This window comes from Hemicordylus capensis, chromosome 1 (assembly GCF_027244095.1).
Source record: "Hemicordylus capensis ecotype Gifberg chromosome 1, rHemCap1.1.pri, whole genome shotgun sequence".
Lineage (NCBI taxonomy): Eukaryota > Metazoa > Chordata > Lepidosauria > Squamata > Cordylidae > Hemicordylus > Hemicordylus capensis.
In genome coordinates, this window is record NC_069657.1 from 298,053,715 (window position 1) to 298,075,570 (window position 21,856).

The 21,856-nt window shown below is 43.2% G+C and overlaps 1 protein-coding gene across 24 annotated transcripts in view; it reads right to left on the reverse strand.

The window, feature by feature from the left end:
- KHDRBS2 (KH RNA binding domain containing, signal transduction associated 2) overlaps positions 1-21,856 on the reverse strand; it is a 655,851-nt gene that overhangs the window by 251,020 nt on the left and 382,975 nt on the right. For all 24 annotated transcript variants that reach the window (XR_008313984.1, XR_008313986.1, XR_008313983.1 and 21 more), the window contains 2 exons: positions 6,160-6,287; positions 2,567-2,762 (listed from right to left, as the gene is read on the reverse strand). Coding sequence is in view for 1 of the 24 variants with exons in the window: in XM_053286503.1 (XP_053142478.1) it covers positions 2,567-2,762; positions 6,160-6,287 (324 nt within the window). In the remaining 23 variants the exon portion in view is untranslated. The remainder of the gene's footprint in view (positions 1-2,566; positions 2,763-6,159; positions 6,288-21,856) is intronic.

The following is a 21,856-nucleotide window of genomic DNA, read 5'->3' on the forward strand; positions in this document are numbered from 1 at the left end:
GGGAAATACCCCTGTTTAAAACCCTGGAGAGCTACTACCAGTCACAGTAAACAATTCTGAGTTAGATGAACCAAGGATCCAACTCAGTCGAAGACAACTACTTATGTTTTGCATTCCAGTTATCTTGTCCCCCCCCCCAATTCTTGGAGACAATAGGGGGGTGTAAGGCATTATCCTTTGAGAAGGAGCTCTTCCATGGTAGCTTGATGGATACAGTTAGTGTAGAGCAAAACAAATGTTGCCTGCCTAGGTAGAGAATGACCCCTAGTACTGAGCAATTCTAGTGTGACATGAGCAATTCCCCATGCTGACATCTTCAGTCCTGCCCTCTGTTGTCTCAGTGATGGACAGTGCTAATGACATTCATTCCAAGGTAATTAGAAATTAAACTTTCCAGATCACAGTCTTCCAACATTAAGATATTGATCCTGAGCATATTGCCTGGGAGCAAGTCCCATTTAAATCAATTGGACATTCTGAACTGGGGGGGGGGGGAAATAGGGCACAATCCAGCCCAAAGTTAAGCACATTAAGTCCTTTTGAGTTCAATTGGAAAGTTAAGCACTTAATTACCCCTCCCTTTGAAATCAAACGAACTTAAATGTGTTTAACTTTGGCTGAATTGTATACAAATGTATCAGTTAAGCACCCACTGCATGGGCGAGCCTCAAAGCACATCAGTACCTTCAAATAAAAAGCCATATTTCTCCAAATAAACCATTTTAAAAACTGGTTCAGACCCAGGTGCGGAGACACCATTGGGCGAACGGGTTCAGAGAACCCAGGCCGCCACTAATCAGGGGCTGCCAGAGCACTCCCTGCGTCTGACGTCAGATTCTGGGGGCATTAATTCGGTCCCAAACGGGGCTGCGTGTCCTCGTTTGGAACCAAAATCGGCCCGCACTGCGTTGGCAGCATGGCTGGAGTGACTCTCCCTGCCTTAAAGGCAGGGAGAGCTGCTCCTGGTCTCACTGCCAATGCAGCGGGGCCAATCAATCTCCCTCCCAAATAGGGCCCCGTGGCCCCGTTTAGGAGATATATCAGCCCATGCTGCAGTGGCAGCATGGCCAGAACAGCTCTCTCTGCTTTTAAAGAAGAGAGAGTCACTCTGGCCCAATGCAGCACGAGCCAATCTCCCTTCCAAACAGGGCCACATGGCCCCGTTTGGGAGGAAGACCACGTCCCCATGGCTGATGTCAGACGTGGGGGCATGGCCAGCCAGGCTCCTGCGTCTGATGTCACATGTGGAGGCAGGGCTAGGAGGCGGCAGTGTTCACACATGGGCCACCACCAGCCTCCCTATGCTACTATTCAGACCGCACCATGTCAGGTGGATCTGACTCATTTTCCAAATAGTTATGTTTGGAACAGCCAAATATCCATTAGTTCCTATGATCCCTTAGCAACAACTGGGCTACTTCAGGGCTGCCCAGCTTCAGCCCCTCAACTGTTTTTGGACTACAGTGCCCACAATCCTCAGCCACAGTGGCCAGTAGTGAGGGATTATGGGAGCTGTAGAGCAATATCTGCAGAGGAGCTGTAGCTGTGTAATTCTGGGCTATATCATGCCTAGGGAGAAAACCATCTCTATGGCATGACACCCAACAACTTAATGTTTCCTTCTTCCTTGCTGTTTAAATGTATATGTGGCTTCTCTGGTGTGAAGACACTCAAAGCAGTTTACAACCACTTCACTGAAATTAATTAAAAACATAATCACAGCTTTGTTGCCTCTATTTTGAATCTGCCATGCAGTTCCTACAGAACTAAGCCCTTTCAATTAAAATGTGGCTTCTTAAATAGCCCTTTGAAAGGTTTTCAAAGTGAATGATTTATTTAAGATGGGACAGAGATAACTGAGGAGCATTTGTGATGTTACACCAGCAATATTAAAGAAGTGTTTTATTCTTTCTAATTGCAGTTTTGGCAGGGATAAATTATTCAGAAAACTGACTCTCAGAACATCATTGAATTCATTATAAAAATAAAGATCTAACCGCTTTGTACACTTTTCTCATCATAGCTCATCCATGTTGTAATATCATAAGCTGCTACAGGAAAATATAGAAAATTTGAATAATTCAGCCTACCCAAAATAAATGGGAGGACATTTTAAAACAACCATTGATCAATCACATGCAAGCTCAATATATAACGCAGACAGTAATCCCCAGAATAACCCCAAATGGATATCTTAGCAGATGAACAGTATGTTGTGTCTGTACCTGTGGTGGGGCTATGATGGGAAAAAATAATCCCACAATGAGATGCGCTTTTTTCAAAAGGGAGGATGCACTTTGTGATACCGCCAGTGATTTTGATGCAGTGCAAATCCTGCCATTGCAGTCATATCGCCAATATATATGCAGTATAAATTGATGCTCTATGATTGCACACGGAATGCTTAGCTGACCCATGGAACACTTCAGAATGCTGGCTATGCACCTGCAATCAACCTGCAGATTGGCACTTGCAGTGACATAGCCTTAGATCTACACAGGGTAATCAAAGTTCGTTGACATCTAGTTATTTTTATTTTTCAACAGGAAAGAAAACAGGTACTTACATATTCTTCATAGGCGTCGTGTGCTGGTGGAGGGGGTGGCCTGTAACCTGGTATGGATGGAACTCCTCTTGTTCGAGGGTTTGGAATACCCCTGGCTACAGGAGGTACCGGAAGTACCCCACGAGTCACAGGGCTTCCTCTTGGTGCTTGAGCTCCTCGTCCAGGTGGAGGAGGAGGAATCACACCTCCGCGGCCCCTGAGAAGGAATGGAGCAATCACATTAATGTGAACATTAGTTCAGAAAGCAAAGCTATAAAGCCTCTTACATGTTATGGGATTTCTGTCCTGACTGCTTTGGAAATAAAGGGCCGTTTATTATCTCTTCTTTATTAACTGCTTCAAATCAGAAACACGAGAAGAAGCAGGTTTTAATTTTTATTTATTTTTAAGTTTTCATGAAGCAAAATCCAGTGCCATTTTCAGTACAGAGGAAGGGAAAGTGGACCAGCTAGGAAAGGGTTTGTTTTGTAGGCACTCTATCCAAACCACAGTGGGGAGGCATACATTTTAGGAGATCAGATTTAAAGAGCTTGACTTGTTCAGTCCAGCATAATGAAAACTGACAGAGAATATGATTTCTCTATAAATATATCAAGAGGAGGGAGGGAGACTATCACAGAAGTAGAAGAGTTAGTTCAGCAAAGAACAATGTTGGCTTTCGAACAAATAGATATGGATTGCATTTAAATGGGGAAAGAGATGCTAATTTTTCACTCATATAAAATTAGATTAGTCAAGCCAATTTGCCAGTTTACCAAATTGTTGCAGAAGGCTCTCTGTTTTGTTGAGAGGATTATATTTCAGAAGAGTGAACCAATAAAGAACAAAAGACAATAACCTTGTACAAACACACATACCCACATGTAAGGGGAGACTGATCATGCCTACTAGCTTCCCCCTTCACTATGCCCAGTGTCTGCATAGGTAGAATCTAACATATGTAGGCACAAGATAACGCCATCTTTACATCACAATTTTGCAGGGTCTGGATGGTGTGATTTGCACCAACACATACAAATCCCTATGCATGGACAACATCAGGTCTACTAGGGGCAGAGACAGGGCGGGTGGATGAGATTACAGCCCCGCCCCCCATATGTATATAAATATGTCTGCACACGGCTCACAGTGTCATAGAATCATAGAATTATAGAGTTAGAAAGGACCCTGGAAGTCTTCTTTCTAGTCCAATCCCTGCTCAATGCAGGAACCTAGTGTTTCAACTCTGACAGAAGTGAACATGTTTTATGTGGTGATAACAGTTGTAAAGACAAACTGCTGCTAATTTTATTTTTTTAAAGCAAGAGTAGAATAATCCATATATTTAATCCCCGTAGACGTGCCTCTGTGGGGATGCGTCCCGGCAACCCAGCGGATTGGCTGGGCAGCAGGAGCCGTTCGGATTGGCTGAGCGAGCAGTAGGGAGTTGAGTTGAGCTGCGCCTGCACCTGTGCAGGGAAATGGCAGTGGCCGCTGCAAGGAGGCGGCGGCGGCAGCTGCAGCCCTAGCCCGGGTGTTGCAGCCAAGGCCTGGCCTGGGAGGAGGTGGGCGGTGGCGGGGCCCTTTTTGGCCGCCTGCAGCCCGGTGAGGCTCTGTGTGTGGGGAGGGGGGAGGAACAGAAGGGAGGGAGGGCAAGAGAGCAGGGGCCTGGAGGGAGGGGGGAGGAGAGACCGGGGCAGGAGGGAGAGGGAGTGGAAAACAGCCGGCCTCAAAGTGCACAGATGCTCTGTGCGGGTCGGCTAGTAGAATTTTAAAGTTGGGAGGGAGGGAACTTGGAGGTATTTTGGTCCAACCTCCTGCTCAGAACAGGAAACTGTTCCAGCTTTTCTGGCAGATGGATGCTTGAAAACTCTAAAGGAGAGCCCATCATGGGGCAAGTTCCACTGTTGAATGGCTTTTGCAGTCTGGGAATTCTTTGTGATTTTGCATTTTGACATCTGACATTTGCATTTTGAAATTCTTTGCAATCTCCTTTGTAATTTTAACCCATTGGTACTAATCTTGCCCTCTCAATCCACGTTTTAAAATTTTGCTAAGTGTTTCATTGTTATCTCAGGATGACCTTTGGGAAAATAGAAAGAAAGATGTAAGAATAAATCCATATGTGGGGATGGAAGAAACAGAATAAAAGCAAAGTTTCAAACTACTAAACACTGCAGCTTTGCAAACTAAGTTGGCTCATTTGGTAGCCCCATGAAAGACCCATTAAAAGGCAGAGAGGCCATGCAGCAGAAGTTTGGGGGTGGTGTTATGCAATCAATTAAATTAAGTTCTTGTATGGAATATGGAAGGGCACTAATGCACTTAACTGTGAATTAAGAGTTGATTGTGGTTTGGTGAGCCGGATGGAAGAACAATCTAATAATACTGTGCCCAGACATGGTTCCTTATTCATCTGAATGATCCACTGAAAACCTATTCCAAGATGACCTAATTTATGCATAATTGCAGATCTAGAATATTAGAAATATGACTATGTAACAGAATATCTGGGAGACGCAAGTTCCTGTGACACAGGTCGGGGTGTAGCAAGGTTGGAGTGAGTCCTGGGACAAGAAGTGAACTCCTGCCCCCTCCTCCATCCCCATTTCTTCTCCTCTCTCCATGACTTTGCTGCAGAAGAACTGTAAGGATATTGTGAAAAACAAAACATTCTCTGCACATCTTTTCTCTCACTCCTCTGCAAATACTATCACATGCTTCACACGCACAAGAGCAAGTTGTTGACCAGCCAGCCCCCTCCTCAGGAATATTTGTCCCACCTTGTTCAATGATAGCCACGAGCCTGACAAATTATAAATTGCATGGATTAAGCTGGATACATTTTTTGTTTGATATGTGCCCCAGACTGGCTAAAAGTTAGTTGTAACACAGTCCCATTGAAACACAGGGACTTAGGTCAGCCAGAACTAACTTGTTCCATTGGTCTGGACAGGAACTGAGTCAAAACTAACTTTAGCTACAATGAGACCCTAGACTTCATCAGATCTTTCACATAATGGACAAACTACTTTTTCAATCCCCATGTGTTTTGAAACATAGCTGCAGTTCAGTGATCGGAAGGTCTGCTAGAAACAAAGCATTTGAGAGCTAGGACCCTGGCAGTATCAGCTCTCAGCTGCAATGTCTCATAGTGACCACTGTGGCGGGTGTGTGTGTGTGTTAGGGTCATAGATAAAAGTGCTGGATTCCTCCCCTCTTTGTTCTTCCAGTGTTAGTCTCCACTTTGTCTCTCCAGAGTCGGCTGTTTGTTTTGGTCTCTCTCTTCAGCCATGAGCTACGGCTGAAATTAAGCTGCAGACTTTTTCACATTTGTTTGTAACCTTTCCTTTAAATAAATCCTTGTAGTTCTTCAATATTAAAGAACTGTCTCAAGACCTCTTGCTTTGCTGCTTTCTCACCAAACTGGTTTTGCTTTGCTATTTGGGGATAGAAGTGCCATTCTTCCCCTACAAATACAGCGTCCACATTTTTCTAACCAGTCTCTGAATTGCGGCCATCATCAGTACATTTGAAACCATGCCCTCAGCACATAGGTTGCAGCTATTATACAGCTAGTGATATCCGCTTTAAAGAAGGGCAACTCAACAGACCTTGAAGGAGCTGCAGGTGGTACCCGGATCCCCCTTCCTCGAATGCCTCGACCACGAGCTGAATCTTCAGAACCATTTAAATATGACAATTCCCTCAATTGCTCTTGACGGATTTCATCATTATAGTCCTGAAAAGCAGGAAGAAGCAAACATTTGTCACCTGAAAAATTTGGGCCGTTTTCCCCCTGAAATTTCAAAATATTTTGTTCATATTTATATTTAATATTTTATATTTTATTGCTTGCATCTACATTATTCAGTTATATACAGTGCAGTGAGAAATAAAGCTTATGACTTAACACTAAGCTCAGTCAGAAGCAAGTCCAGCTACTTTCGATGGGACTTGCTCCCTAGAAATTGTGTTTAGGATTTCAGTCAAAAGTTGTTCTTATGCACACATACATATGAAACACACAATCCCTGTGTAGATGATTATCCAGTTCAGAAAAGAATGCATGTGGGAGGGAAACCACAGTTGTCTGCTGCCCACTTTGACCTCTATTTGTCTGTATGACCTCTTGCACAGGGGGCTCCCTAATACAATTAGACTCCCTGTGCATTATTCACATCCTACAAATACACCAGCAGCTTAGGTGGGTTTGGGTGTATACACATATGGCAGCCAGTGAGGACAGCACAAAGGAGGCAGCCAGATGTATCTTTAAAAAGTCATTACCAACAGTACTGCCAGCACCTGCAAGCCGTCGTGAGCAGCGGCATCCCACCTGGTGGCTGCCATGACTCCAAACCTGCACTCACTTGCCTCCACTTACATAGTAACATAGGAAGTTGCCGTATACTGAGTCAGACCATAGGTCTATCTAGCTCAGTATTGTCTTCACAGACTGGCAGCGGCTTCTCCAAGGTTGCAGGCAGGAATCTCTCTCAGCCCTATCTTGGAGAAGCCAGGGAGGAACTTGAAACCTTCTGCTCTTCCCAGAGCGGCTTCATCCCCTGGGGGGAATATCTTGCAGTGCTCACACATCAAGTCTCCCATTCAAATGCAACCAGGGCAGACCCTGCTTAGCTAAGGAGACAAGTCATGCTTGTTACCCCAAAACCAGCTCTCCTCTCCTCTTGCAGGTGCCAGCAGTACCACTGGTAATAATCACTGGTACTTCTCGCTGCCCCTCCCCCCACCACTGCATGGGCCACTATGCAAACAGGACTTTGTAAAACAGGAGGCCAGTGGTGGGGCAAGCAGATGTGATCCTATCCTTCTCCTCCATTCACAGGGCTCTTTCACACAGCCTTAATTTGTTAAAGAAATTGGGACCAAGGAGAAAATATCATTTAAACAGAAAAAGCACCAACTGAACCTTTTAGCAGTGGTTAGGGCAACACATTTTATGATCTTTGGCCATTAATGTCTATAATGGACATTCTTAATCACAGAGCTACAAACATCTTCTAACCAGGAGCATCTGTCTTCAAGACTTCAAAAATCCCATTGTTAATTGGTTAAACAATCCATTCCCCAGTTAAGTGGCAAAAGGTGCAGTCTTTCCAATGCAATCTCAGTGTACTGACTCCAGAGCACTCTGAGTTTCTTCTGAATCAGTAAGCAGAAGATTGAATGAATGTTTCGTCTGATAAAAGAATTACATAAGATGTCCATCATAGGAAATGTGCAGTAATTCTAACAGCAGTCATTTCCTTAATGTGCAGCAGCAGCACTCCACTCTTGCATGTGCTGCCGTGCTGGAAAGACTCTAATGCATTTGCTGGCTTTTAGGCAGTAAAACAGCACACTAGTTTAATTAGTCTTCCATAAGACTAAAAGAGCTGATAGATGACAGCTTCCCTTTCTTTCCAGCCTCCAAACAATCACCAAGAAAGCAAAAAGGATAATCCTGAGCTAACAGAGTGACCAGGTTTGTTTCAAAAGCAACAGCATTTTTTTTTAAAGACATCTCAGTCATTTGTTTACATTCCACTGTGGCTTACAATGACAGTTTGCTATAGATCTGTAATAACACTTCCTACACAGATGTTAAAAAAATGTATATCGAAGTGGTTTTATTTTGCAGTAATCATGAAAAATAGAAGATTACATTCTGCTGCATCGAACCCCAAGGCAAGCTACCTGAAAGACATCCCAGGCGGCCTTTTAGTGTATATGTTATGTTTCTGCACACAGAATTCTTCCTTTGTGCTATCTTTCCCCATGGGTTGCTTCCCAAGTTATTACTTTTTCGTAGTTAGAAGAAGCCTAACTCTTTGAATCTCTCCCCAGCAATGTTGCCAAAGTACGTGCTGGCCTTCATTCTTCTTACGACATAGAAATAACTGTACATGACTGATTTTAAAATATATAGACAACTGTTGGAACAGATCCCCAAAGTGTCATACAATGATGAATTAAAAATATAATCAAATACCAATAATATACTATACAAAAGTGCATTAAAACAATAGTCAGATACAATGTTAGAAGTGTCAAGCAAGACCATAATACTTGTAGGGAATAGAGAATCAATCCAAACTGAAGGCCCACCAAAATAAGGGAATCTTCATTAACTTCCCAAAAAGTATAGGTGGGAAGCTCTTCTCACGATCTGTGAGAATGGCTTCTGTCGGCTCTGTGGGAATAGCAGGCTTAGCCCACTCTCCCCGCAGACGATCAAAGAGCAGCCGTGGGGTGGCTGGATCGGCCACCCACACAACTCCTGGCTCTGTCACAGAGCCGACGGGGACTTCAGGGATCCAGAGCTGCCTGAGCCCAGGAAGTCTCAGGATCCTGGAGAGATCCCCCCAAATCCCGGAGAGACCCCCGAGCCTGGGGGGCTGACTGGTATGTTTCCCAGACTATGGGAAACACCTATATCAGGCAGCAGTGATAGAGGAAGATGCTGAAAGGCATCATCTCTTACTGCGCGGGAGAAGGCAATGGTAAACCACTACTGTATTCTACCAAAGACAACCACAGGACTCTGTGGTCACCAGGAGTCAACACTGACTCAACGACACACTTTATTTACAACCTATGACATGAGGATCTCCACATTAGCCCTGCATGCATCTTGCAGAGAGCTGGCACAGATTCATATCATACCAAAACAAGGTAAAGCACCACAGGGATGAAATAGTTTTACAAGGAGGTGCTGTTGAGAATAGGCCTTTCTTCTCCCGCAGACTGAAAAATGTACTTGAGAAACTGGATATTTCAGCTTGTTTTTGTAAGATCCTAGAGTTTGGGTATCTAGCAATACAGTAAGGAGTTGTATTTCACGAAGATAGCTCTGCTATGAATGCAGATATTGGACCATAACTGTCTAGCAAACTTGTACAAGGCGATGTTGTTTGGCTATTGATATAAGCTCTTTTTAGATAGCTAAAATGATAGCTCAACATGTGGAATGAGATGGCACCCACTGTCCCTGCCTCTACTCTCCATTAACTGACTTTCCTTTGTGAACAGAGCCTACAGGATCTGTTCCAACATTTCATGTAGACGTGCATGAAAGCTTCTTCCCTGGATTTTTCAGGTCCTTAGGTGTTCATATCATCCATCCATCCATATCTTTTACCTCTACCTTACATGATTTTTGCATTTAATCTGTCATTTTGATACTTACGTTTGGATAAATATATTTTCTATGTTTACTTTTAAAAAATGGCTGTTTATTGATTCCAGTACTCAGTTATTACTGGGTTTATGTCTGTGTGAATGCACCCATGCCATATGGTATCCATTGTTCTCTCTCTATACTCCACAATGTCATAGGGAAATGTGGCAGCTGTGACTGGACTGCAAGCAGCAGATGCTCAGGACAGGTGACAACCCAAAGGGCATCAAGCCAATAGCTGGCAGTGGGCTGACATTCCCTATAATTTAATTATGTAGCTTTGATCAAAAATAACATAAACTACTATGATATACATTAGAATACAATAAATGGAATTCAAAAAACAACCAAAAAAGCACTTAGAAACCTGTTGTGTGCATACATTTGGATGCATGCTACAACATTCTGGGGAAGGGACCAGGAAAAACATGGTATTCTCTGTGATCTGAAATATAACAACTGATTTTTTACCTGACATTTCCCTCTACTTTCTTTTCACTTTCTCAAGATTAATGGTCGCTCATGCCTGATATACCAGACAGTGAAAGATGAGAAACCACTAAGAAAATGCCACAAGAATGTACCATATGGAGTTCTCCAAGTAATATTGTTTTTCACTGTTCCTTCGTAAGCTGCTGGGAATTGCACCCTGTGATCTTGCATAACTCTCACTGTTTTCTCGGGGAAAATGATTCCTGGTGAATTGTACTCATCACCTAGGAAATGCAGTCACTTCAGGGAATTGCATCATTTATTTGGGTTTATCTTCAGTTATTTGTTCTTGGGACAACTTCATTAAATTAAAATTGATGTGATTTTGTTCTGATTTTAGATACAGAACTGGTGAAATCCATATTCTTTTTGCATTGTATTTATCTTTACTTTTAGATTTTGGATTCCATGAGTAAGTTCATTTACAACTTTAAACCAGATAGACACCAGAACCTGCACAACTTATGATCCACCAAGCTGAACACAAGCCGCTGTTCATGCATGCAGGCCTGGCAGTTAGTTGAGATCCTCATCCCTATTTCTGCAGCCACAAGCAAAACCAGAAGATTTACCAAGAGCTGGGAGACTTCCTTCTTACATGGCTGGTGGCTGTGTTTGGTTTGATTGGATACAAGAACTGCAGCCTGCTTGAAACCTGTTTTCATTTTTTAAAAGATTATGGGAACTGGGTTGCACCCTATCTGTATGATCACTTCATTTACAGCATAAACAGAAAAGAACATACAACACAGAGCAATTTTTTAAAAAAACTACAACAGAATTTTCAATGTGGATTCAAAATGAATGTTCTGAACTGGATTCAGAATGGGTGTTCTGAAGTTAAGAGATTTCATTTTTAGAATTTTAAAAGGTTTATCATGCATGCTCTTTTTGCCTTGTAATGGAAGTATAGTCATCTAGGCCTGGTACCTGTATGTAATTTTAGATTACAACATTTACTTCAACTCTTCAATTACTCTGGAAGGCAGCATTAAATAAATCCTTCATAACTATTATGTGGCCCTTGTTAGAATCAGAGCATCCTACTGCATCTTTAATGGCAGATGAGTGCAGAAGCTAGCACTGGAAATGATATCGTGATACTACAACTATACTACATTTGTGTATACTGTATATGAATTAACAAAATATTGTAAGTCAGATGAGGCTACATTATAAGAAAAGCAATGATAATGCACAATGGCATTTTTAGGCAAAGTGCTTGAGTAAGTGGTGGCTGAACAATTCCAGAAATGGTTGGATAAAATTTATTATCTAGATACATTCTAATCAGGTTTTAGACCTGGGTTTAGTACCAATACTATCTTGGTTGTCCTGGTGGACAATCAGAGAAGGGGTAGTGCAAGCCTGTTGGCAGGCCAGCATACATGGATAGTGGCTTGTGTTCAGCTTGGTGGACCTATATATTCCATTTAGATAATGGAATACATGAGTTTACCTGAGTAACATGAGTATACACACATGAGTATAAAGCTATACTTAAAGCTCCACTTAATTTCCCGTTCATGCACACATATGATTCCTTTATCTAAAGGGAATGCTGATATGCTGTGCTTATCACACACACAACGATTTTATGGGGTTCCAATGCTCACAATAGCTCATGCACATCTTAGCTGAAAGCAGAAAATTTAAAAGGAAAGCTGAGGAACAAGCAAAATGTGCATGGTGTTTTCAAATTCTAGAAATCCAAGCCACAACGGCAAAAGGAAATGAAAAGATGCTGCTTTGTGACCAGGACAAAGTAAATCAAACTCAGTAAATCCAGAGGGAAATTTGGCAGAAGGGAACTTTGGAAGCATCCCTGCTTGTGAAACTATCATTTCATCATTTGTCTCTCTTAACACAGCTAACCTTATACCTAGTCATGCTGCTGGAATTTGTTTTGAGATTGTGGATTATATATGTCTTAAGTTAATTTGCACATCGGTATGGGTGTGTGTGTGTGTGAGAGAGAGAGGTGATGCTTTGCAAATTGCTACTACTCCTAGATCTTGGTTTCCTTTATACATGTTAAATATTTAAGTATATATATCACTGACTGTTGTAGTCTTAAACCCAACAGTCTGTCATGTAATAGCCATGAGATGAATGGACTTTGTATGCATGCTTTTGTCAAGGAACAAATGACTTGACAAAATCAGATTTCATTTTCACATATCAAACGGGAAGAAAATCAATCTGACTGGAAAATGTAACAAAAGGTTTGTAAGGATGAATCATCCTTTTACCTGATCTTTTTTTCTTAGCATGCCTATTTGTAGTCATTTCTTTCATCATGGAGATCAATGTGGTCATTCTGAAATCAGTGCAATGTGGTTGTTGAGTTAAAATTCCACATGTTGCAAGTTATGGAACATTCAGAGTATAAAATGTTAGATCGCCAAATATGTTGTGGTTCAGACATGCCAATCAGCTGTTCACAGCAATAGTGATGTGCACACATTTCTGTGCATGCACCCCATTGCGATAGCATATGCTCTTAGCTATATCCAGAAGAGCTTTAAACTGACAGCTGTTCTGATGTTCCTAAATGAGATGCAGTCTTTCTGGACTTACATTTGTAATGTGCATGCATGGTCTCTCCACTTGTGCCCATCTGCTCCAATGGCACCATGCCAGCTCATAGATTGGATTTATTATCTCTCGAGCTTGGGCGCCAGGTAATGATGGCTTTAGATGGGCAGCCCACACAGCACCATAAGTGACAATCCCACTGCCAAAATCCCCTCTTCTGTGGCATTTAGTATTTCAACTCTTCTATTCACAATTTATCTTGTCTATTAGCAATTTTCTGCAGACGTCCTGTATGCATGCCATCCCAGGAAACCTGATAGTAGCCCTGTGCCTCTACATTCTGTTGGATTTATTGTGCACACAGCACACAAACAAAATCAAAACACATCCATTTTTACTGGGAGAGGAGTTGCCTTGAAGGTGGTGGTGGGGACCAAATAAAAAGGTTTGAGGGTGTGGCACCAGTGTGCTGATGGACAAGTACAAATGAAACTCAAATGAGGTTTCACTCTGTATGCCCCTTCAGATGATGTTGGAGCAGCACCTGCGTGGTTCTTTGCTTGAGGGGAGGAAGAGGATTTATTTCTTTATTTATCTATCAGATTTGTATGCCACACCAAACTTTCATCTCTGGGCAGTTTATACCATAAACTAAGTTAAAACACAGAAAATAAAAATCTTAAAACAATTTCAAACCACAAACAAACTAAAAAGCTTGGGTGAAGAGATAAGTCTTTAGGCACATTTTAAAAGCAACGGGGAGGCTCATAGCTCAGTAGGGAGCACATTCCAGAGTCTCAGGGCATCAACAAAGAAGGCCTGTCCATGTGTGGCCACCAGACGAGCTGGCAGCAACTGCAGATGAATCTCTCCGATAATCTCAATGGGGCGATGGGGCTCATGGTGAAGAAGATATTCTCTTAAATGCCCTAAGCCTATGCTGTTTGTGGCCTTATAGGTTATAAGCAGCACCTTGTCTTTTCCTGGAAACATATCGGCAGCCAGTGTAGCTCTTTTAGTATAGGAGTGATATGATGGTCTCTTCGAGATGACCCAGAGACCAACCTGGCTGCCACATTCTGTACCAACTGCAGTTTCTGGAGACTATGTATAAAGGCTGCCCCTCACAGAGCACATTGCAGTAGTCAAGTCTGGAGGTTACCAGCATGTGTACCAGTGTTCTGAAGTCATCCATCTCAAGAAACAGACGCAGATGGCATATCAACCAAAGCAGATAGAAAGCACCTCTGACTACTGGCTCAACCTGATTTATCAGGGAGAGGTGTGGATCCCAGACTGTGTACATGTTCCTTCTGGCGAAATGTGACCACATCCAGAACTGGCAGATCAAAATAGTTTGCAGAGTTCCAACCCCACGGAATAAGTACCTCCATCTTATCTGGATTCAGTCTTAGTTTATTATATCTGATTGGAAGCAGATTGCCTTACGGACATGCTGGCAGCTGATTGGACAGAAGGTACTGCCTATTATATATATTTTAAACTGTGCACTTTTAAAACAGAGGCATAATATTAGTGGCCACAATCCTGATGTTAAATACAAAAGTGTGTGAGTGTACAAGGGACCAATGGGTGTGGTTTAATGGTGATTAATGGAAGGTGGACCGACTGGTTGTTTTGCCCAGCATCTGTGGTTCTGAGGCTCATTAATGACATTGATCTTCCTTTCTTCTGCCTTATACTTGGGCAAGTCACTTGTTTCCATTTAGTTGAGTGTTCTGTTTTCAACAGTAGCCAAGCAAAAGCCTCTGGAAAACTTGCAAGTAATTCAGAAGGCAATGGTTACAATGTAGACCCAATTACTAATGTCTCCCATTAATTTCAGAGGAACTACTCTTGAGTAATTTAGTCTTGACATCAGCCACTGTAATTTAAAATTGTGTGTGTGTGTGTGTGTGTGTAAACTTTATTTCGGTCGTAGACCTGCTAAATAAATAAATAAATAAATAAATAAATAAATAAATAAATAAATAAATAAAAGAGTTGGTAGCATTGCACAGACTTCATGATATATTTGTGGGAGATTCTTGAAACTATTTCAAGACTGAACATTTTAAAGTGAATCCAAGGGTTCAGATAGACTGCAACGATGGTCAACATGACAGGCAGCTGTTAGGGACCCACCAAAGTTGCTGCACGACTTTAAAAGCAGCCCCAACCGCATAATGATGGGGCTGCTGTGGAAATATTTCCAATGGAAAGGACTGTTGTGCTGCTGCCTGGAAGCATTTTAAAGCCATCCTGCAACAGTCCATCACTACGCCTTTTAGGAGCTGCCTTTTAAGTTGTGCAGCAGGCCCAGAAGGTCTCTGTCGCTAGAGGGCTACCTATGAAGTTAGCCAATTAAAACAAGAAAACAAGAAAACTAGCCATAATGCAGCAGATTTTTTTAAAAAGGTCAACAGTGTTTAAGCACCTGGTAGGCATAGCATTTTAAAGTCCTTGGAACATTGTGACGGGTGATACGGTCTGTGCTCACGCTATAAGAAAGGGATTTCGCTGAGAGCATGGTTGTAGCTATGATTGAGCAGACGGGTTCAAAGAACCTGGGCCCCCCGACTCCTGAGGGTCCCTCAGCTCAGCCCTCCCTATCTTTGTCATTATCTCCCTCGCTCTGAGGGGCCGCCGGGGAGCAGGACGGACACGAGTCCCCTATCCCCTAGCTACGCCCCTGACTGAGAGCACCTTTGCTTAAACAAGTATTTGGAGTGCATATAGAGGGGCCATTTGGATGACCTCCATGTGATAGATGTGCTGGGACAGTATCAGGACATTTGCAGAGGGTGTCCTAAAAGAAGTGGAACATAGGAACATAGGAAGCTGCCATACTGAGTAAGACTATTCATCCATCTAGCTCAGTATTGTCTACAGAGACTGGCAGCAGTTTCTCCACAGTTACAGGAAGTAGTCTCTTTCAGCCCTTTCTTGGAGATGCCAGGGAGGGAACTAGGAACCTTCTTGCTCTTCCCAGAGTGGCCTCATCCCCTAAGGGGAATATCTTGCAATGCTCAAATGTAGTTTCCCATTTAAATGCAAGCCATGGCAGATGCTGTTTAGCAACAAGGACAATTCATGCTTGCTACCACAAGACCAGCTCTCCTCCCCTCATACTAGGGATGTGCGTTTCATTTCGGATACAAAACGTTTTGTGCACAAAACAGACCGTTTCGGCTGTTTTGTAGCCAAAACAAAACACCCAATGCTCAAAACAGAAAATTTTGTAGCCAAAACAAAACGTCCCTGTTTTGGATACAAAACGTTTTGTTGTTTCGGCTGTTTTGGAACTCCATTTTGCAATTGCAAAAAGTCTTTCTCCTTCAGTCTCCATTTTGAGTTTTGACATCTGTTTGAATTTCCAGCCCTTCCAGCCCGCAGATTGGCCAGCGAAAGCATGGGCTGATCTGCTGGCAATTGCCTCCTTATTCCTTTTAAGCAAATTTAAGGGTAAATTTTACCCTCATTGGCTAGTGGGGCAGTGTGCATTTACCCTCATTGGCCAGTGGGGCAGTGTGCATTTCATTGCTGTTGTTTCACACTGTTGTGATTAGATCAATTGCATTTTGAGTGGGAGGGATGTGGATGTGCATGACCTTTGGAAATCTGCCTGATTTTTTCCATAGCTCTGCTGTTGTTAATGTGTGATGTTGATGTTATTTGGGGTGGATTTGGGGCAGAAAGAGGGCTTTGGGGGAAGAAGAGTGGTTCAGGTAGTAGTGCCCCAATGGGTGCCTGCTGCCACCCAGATTCCAAAGGAATTGGGGAAAGGGCTGATTTTTAAAGAATTTTTGAAGTTGAAATGTCTTTGGGGCAGAAAGGGGGCCTGAGGGGCAAAACAGTGGGTTGGGTGGCAGTGCCCCAAGGGGTGCCTGCCACTTGCCCTATTCCAAAAGAATAGGGCAAAGGTCTGATTTCTTAGGAATTGTTGAAGTTTAGCTTCTTTAAGGGCCCCCCCCCCGGGAATACAGGAGGTTTCAGAAGATGCATAACTCCACCTTGGGGGCACTGGGGTAGCCAGGAGCGAGTGGTGGTATAGTGCACACAGGGTGCCAACCACCCCCTTGGGTTGCTGACCCATGGGGTGCTGGGTTCTGTTGTTTCTGAGGTGTTCCGAGTATAGATTCTCTGAGAGCATATGAGATTTTCAATGACAAACCATGAATCCACTCTCACATGCTACCAGAGAATCTGAATCTACACTCAAACATCTCAGAAACAACAGAACCCAGTACCCTATGTGCTCTACACCACCACTTGCTCTGGGCCACCCTGGTGCCCCCCAAGTGCAGTTATGGGGCAGGAACTATGGAGGTCCATCATTCCCTATGGGGAAGAACTTTACAGACGCGCAAACTCCATTACATCTTTAAAAATCAACCCTCTGCCCAATTCCTTTGAAAATAATTCTGGCAGCTTCCTTGCCCCCATTAGGCACTACCACCCACCCACTCTGCTCTGGGCCACCCCTTTCCCCCCAACATGAAGCTATACTTTTGCTGAAACCTCCATTCTTCCCTATGGGAAAAATCCTATACTTCAAAAATTCACCAAAAATCAGCCCTTTGCCCAATTCCTCTGAAATTTGGGTGGTAGTTTCCACCCATTGGGCACTACCACCCACACCCACTAGCCCCCCCCGCCCCCGGGCCATTTTTCAAAATCCAAAATGTTTCGGATTCGGATTTTGCTATTTCGAACAAAGAACAAAATTGGGGTGTTTCGGATTGGCTGATTTCGAACAAAGAACAAAACGGGGGTGTTTCGGATTCGGGCCAAAAACATAACAGGGGGGGAAACAAAACGCACAACCCTACCTCATACCAGTGCATCCCCTTCCTAACTGCAAGGGCAGATACAGTATGGTATCGTTTGAACCAGACCCCAGCAGAGTTACCATCATTAGAACTCTTTGACAAAAGGGCATGTCAGCAAACTACCTCTGGGTTGAGCAGAACTTGTGGGATCCTTTTAAAAAGACTATGATGTCACTGAGTATGTATTTCATCAGCCACAGAATTACATCAAATAACTCTTGTGTGAATTACGAATTACATCAAATAACTCTTGTGTGAACTCTTGTGCATTACATAACAATTGTCAGAAAAATACACAGATTAGATCCTATTTCTTTCATCTCTGAGGGAAAAAGCATCCTTAGTTTGTTGTCTGGAAGAATATAAGATAAATACTTAACATTTTCTCACAGTGACCTACTTTGTCCTTTTCCCTAGAAAAATAGAGAAAAATAAAATATTTTGGTAACAAATGAATTACCAGACATTTTATTTCCAAAAGGCTTTACAACATTTGAGGTATTTTCTTTAAATTCCAGGCTGGTTTTTTGTTTCTTATTACAGACTGTGAATTCTTTGTTTACTATTTTGTTTCTAATGAGAACCTGATAGAATATGCATTCATTTAGTTTGCTCTATCACAATCTCAATTATTCAATTCTCTTGGTTATGCAAATTTACTGTGTCCCATATGTCTCCCATATCAGTGTAGCTCTATGTAAACAATACTCCAGTTTATCCAAACATCTTATTAGCTGAACGGATTACATTCCTCTGCTTTCCTTTGCTCCATTTGAATGAGAGAACTGGTAGTAAATTTGTGTGACCCTTAGCAACCCCCTTTTCATTTAGCTTGGCAATATAGACCACTGGGCAAACTATAACAAAACAATCCTATGAGACAACAGCTATCAAATAGTAGATATACTCTTTCATTCTTAAATTGAAAAGCTTGTCAACAGCATCTCATGATCAGTGGTATCTAAAGCATATGGGAAATCTAACACACGATCAGCATAAATGCCTTATATTTATCCAGTACTAGAATTATATCATTAATCAACATAATCAGTGTAGTCTCCATGCTATGTCCACATAGGAAATCCAACTGTAAGGGTCATGTAATTTCTCTGGGGTTACCAATGTAAAAATAATCCTTATGAAATATTTGGTTTGTTGGCAATTAGTTAGCATATTAGATTCAGAAAAGCTAGTGCAAACATTTTAGGATTTAAAATGTCATAAGGGAATAAAAGTGAAGAACAGGGGAAACAACTTCAATCTAAAAATAAAATGGAAAGAGGGCATATGAGGATGGGTGATAGATGTTTCTCAGGAGCTTAACATCTCTTCCAGCATTCTTTGGGTAAGCAGCTGATGTCTTATGAGACATTTCTATAGGCAAGGCTTTTCCCCCTCGGAGGGCTCAGGCTGTGGCCTTCCCTTTTGGACTTCCTTCAAAGTCAGCTTCTGGTCTTTATTTTGAAAACTCAGAACAAGTTTGAATTACAAGGAAAGATCCTGTGACCAAGAACAAAATTATGTTTTAGGAGTAATTGGCATATACATCTGCATGCAAACTGTACTACAAATCTGTATCCCTTGGGATACAGTGGGAGTCTCTCAGATCTGCCTGTTTCAGATAGCCAGTTTTTGCATGATCTGACTGACATATCCTATTATTACACTGATTAAAGGTCTAGTTCCAATTTCTAACATTTCTAAGAACTGAGTGCTAAGGTTGACATGTTACACATGTTTTCTAGGGAGTAATTACCACTTAATTCAGCAAGAATTACTTTTGAGTAACATACATAAGACTGGGACACCAAAACTGCAGGATCTGCAGAGGCCCATTTCTGGAGTTAGGGAGGCTGGCAGGGGGAGGGGGAACCTCCGCGGACATCCCTCCCCCACCACCACCTCGGACAACTCCCCAGGAGGGGGTAAGAGTGCATTAAAAAAAAAATTGTGAAACCATCACCCCCTGACCGAACCGGGGGTGGTTCGAGGGTTGCCGGACCAGTCTGGCCCGGTCTGCTTCGGATCCAGTTTGGACTCAAACCAAACCGGACCAGCTGGTTCCATGCACATCCCAATCCACTACAACCCCAAGATCTCCTGGTCAGTCATCGACAACTCAGATCCCATCAGCTTATATGTGAAGTTGGGGGGTTTTTTTGCCCCAGTGTGCATCACTTTACACTTGCTTACATTGAACCACATTTGCCATTTTGTTTCCCACTCCCCCAGCTTGGAGAGGTCTTTTTGGAGCTCCTCACAATCTGTTGTGGATTTCACTACCCTAAATAGTTTAGTGTCATCTGCAAATTTGGCCACTTCGCTGGTCACCCCAACTTCTAGAATGTTTATGAACAAGTTAAAGAGCACTGGTCCCAGTACCAATCCCTGGGGGACCCAACTTCCCACCAGCTGCATTGTGAAAACTGTCCATTTATTCCTACTCTCTGTTTCCTGTCCTTTCTACCAGTTACCTATCTACACATGAACCTGTCCCCTTATTCCATGACTGCTAAGTGTACTTAAGAGCTTTTGGTGGGGAACTTTATCAAAAGCTTTTTGGAAGTCCAAGTATACTATGTCAACCGATCACCTTTATCCACATGCCTCTTGATACTCTCAAGGAACTCCAAAAGGTTAGTGAGGCAAGACTTTCCCTTGCAGAAGCCATGATAGTTGTCCTTCAGCAAGGCCTTTTCTCCTCTATGTTTAACAATGTTGTCCTTAAGTATGCTTTCCATCAATTTACCTGGCACTATAGTTAAGCTGACCAGCCTGCAATTTCCCGGATCCCCCCATGATCCCTTTTTGAAAATTAAGGTCATATTGGCAACTTTAAAGTCTTCTGGTACGGAGCCTGATTGAAGGGACAAGGTACATATTTTTGCTAGGAGATTGGAAATTTTGCATTTGAGTTCCTTCAGAACTCTTGGGTGGATGCCATTTGGCCCTGGCGATTTGTTAATTTTTAGTTTTTCTAAGGCAGTTTAGACCATCTTCCTTTGTCACTTCAAATTGGCCCAGTTCTTCAGATGCTTAACCTGAAAAGCTCAATTCTGGAGAGGTTATATGGTCATTATACTCCGCCATGAAGACAGATGCATGTTTGATCTGGAGGGCGATAGCACGCCCCTAGTAACACATTTCTTTTCAGTCCTCGTAACGTTACCCATAATGATTCTGTGGAGGACTCTGGTCCACCAAGGTTTTCTAGCTTATTGGAAACTATCCCTTCTTTGATATACAGCGCCACTCCTCCCCCAATTCTCCCCTCCCTGCCCCTTCTATAGCGTTTATATCCAGGAATAATCATGTACCACTGGTTCTTACCATTCTACCAGGTTTCTGTTACACCCGCTGTATCTATGTTTTCATTAGTAACCAAGTACTCCAGCTCACCCAATTTGGCTCAGAGGCTTCTAGCATTGGTATACACACACCTATATGCCGGATCCTTTACCTGGTGTTGGCATGTGCTATCCCGCTTACCACCATTTGACCGATTTAATCCTCGTAGATGTGCCTCAGCCTCTGTGGGGATGCGTCCCGGCAACCGATCTGATTGGCTGGGTGGCGGACGCACCTGATTAGTTAAGGTGCAGGCCAATGGCGGCAGTGGGCCTGGCCCGGCTGTGGAGGCCAGCGGTGGCAGCGGCGGGCCCAGCTGCAGATGCTGGCGGTAGGCCCTGGCCACGGAAGACAGAGGCGGTGCTGGGCCTGGCCCAGCCAGCCGCAGAGGACAGAGGTGGCTGCGGGCCCGGCCATGGAGCACAGAGGTGGCAGTGGGTCCGGCCTGGCTCCAGAGGACAGAGGCGGTGGCAGGCCCACCCAGCTGTGGAGGCAAGGCCCAGGAGGTGGGAAAGAAAGAGGGGACAGAAGTGGTGGTGGGGAGGGAGAGGTGGCTGGGCAGGAAGCAGAGACTGGGGCAGAAGATGGTGGCGGGAGATTTAACCGCCGGCTGCAAAGAATGCACAGATGCTCTGTGCAGGGTTGGCTAGTTTGACCTATTTGGCAAGCTATCATGTGTTTCCTTCTGCTCAACTCCTGGCTCTACTCTGTCCCCTTCTGGTTTATCCGAAACATGTTCACCCTCACATCTTAGGGGATTTTGCCAGCTGAAGCAGATACCACCCTGTTCCTGCTAGCAATCCCCCAGGCGTCATTTTAAAAACTTCTCTGCAACCTTCTTGGTTTTTCAAGGCATGATATTTTTATCATGCTTTGGTGAGAATTGGTACACTAACCTAACAGCTTCATGAGGCAACC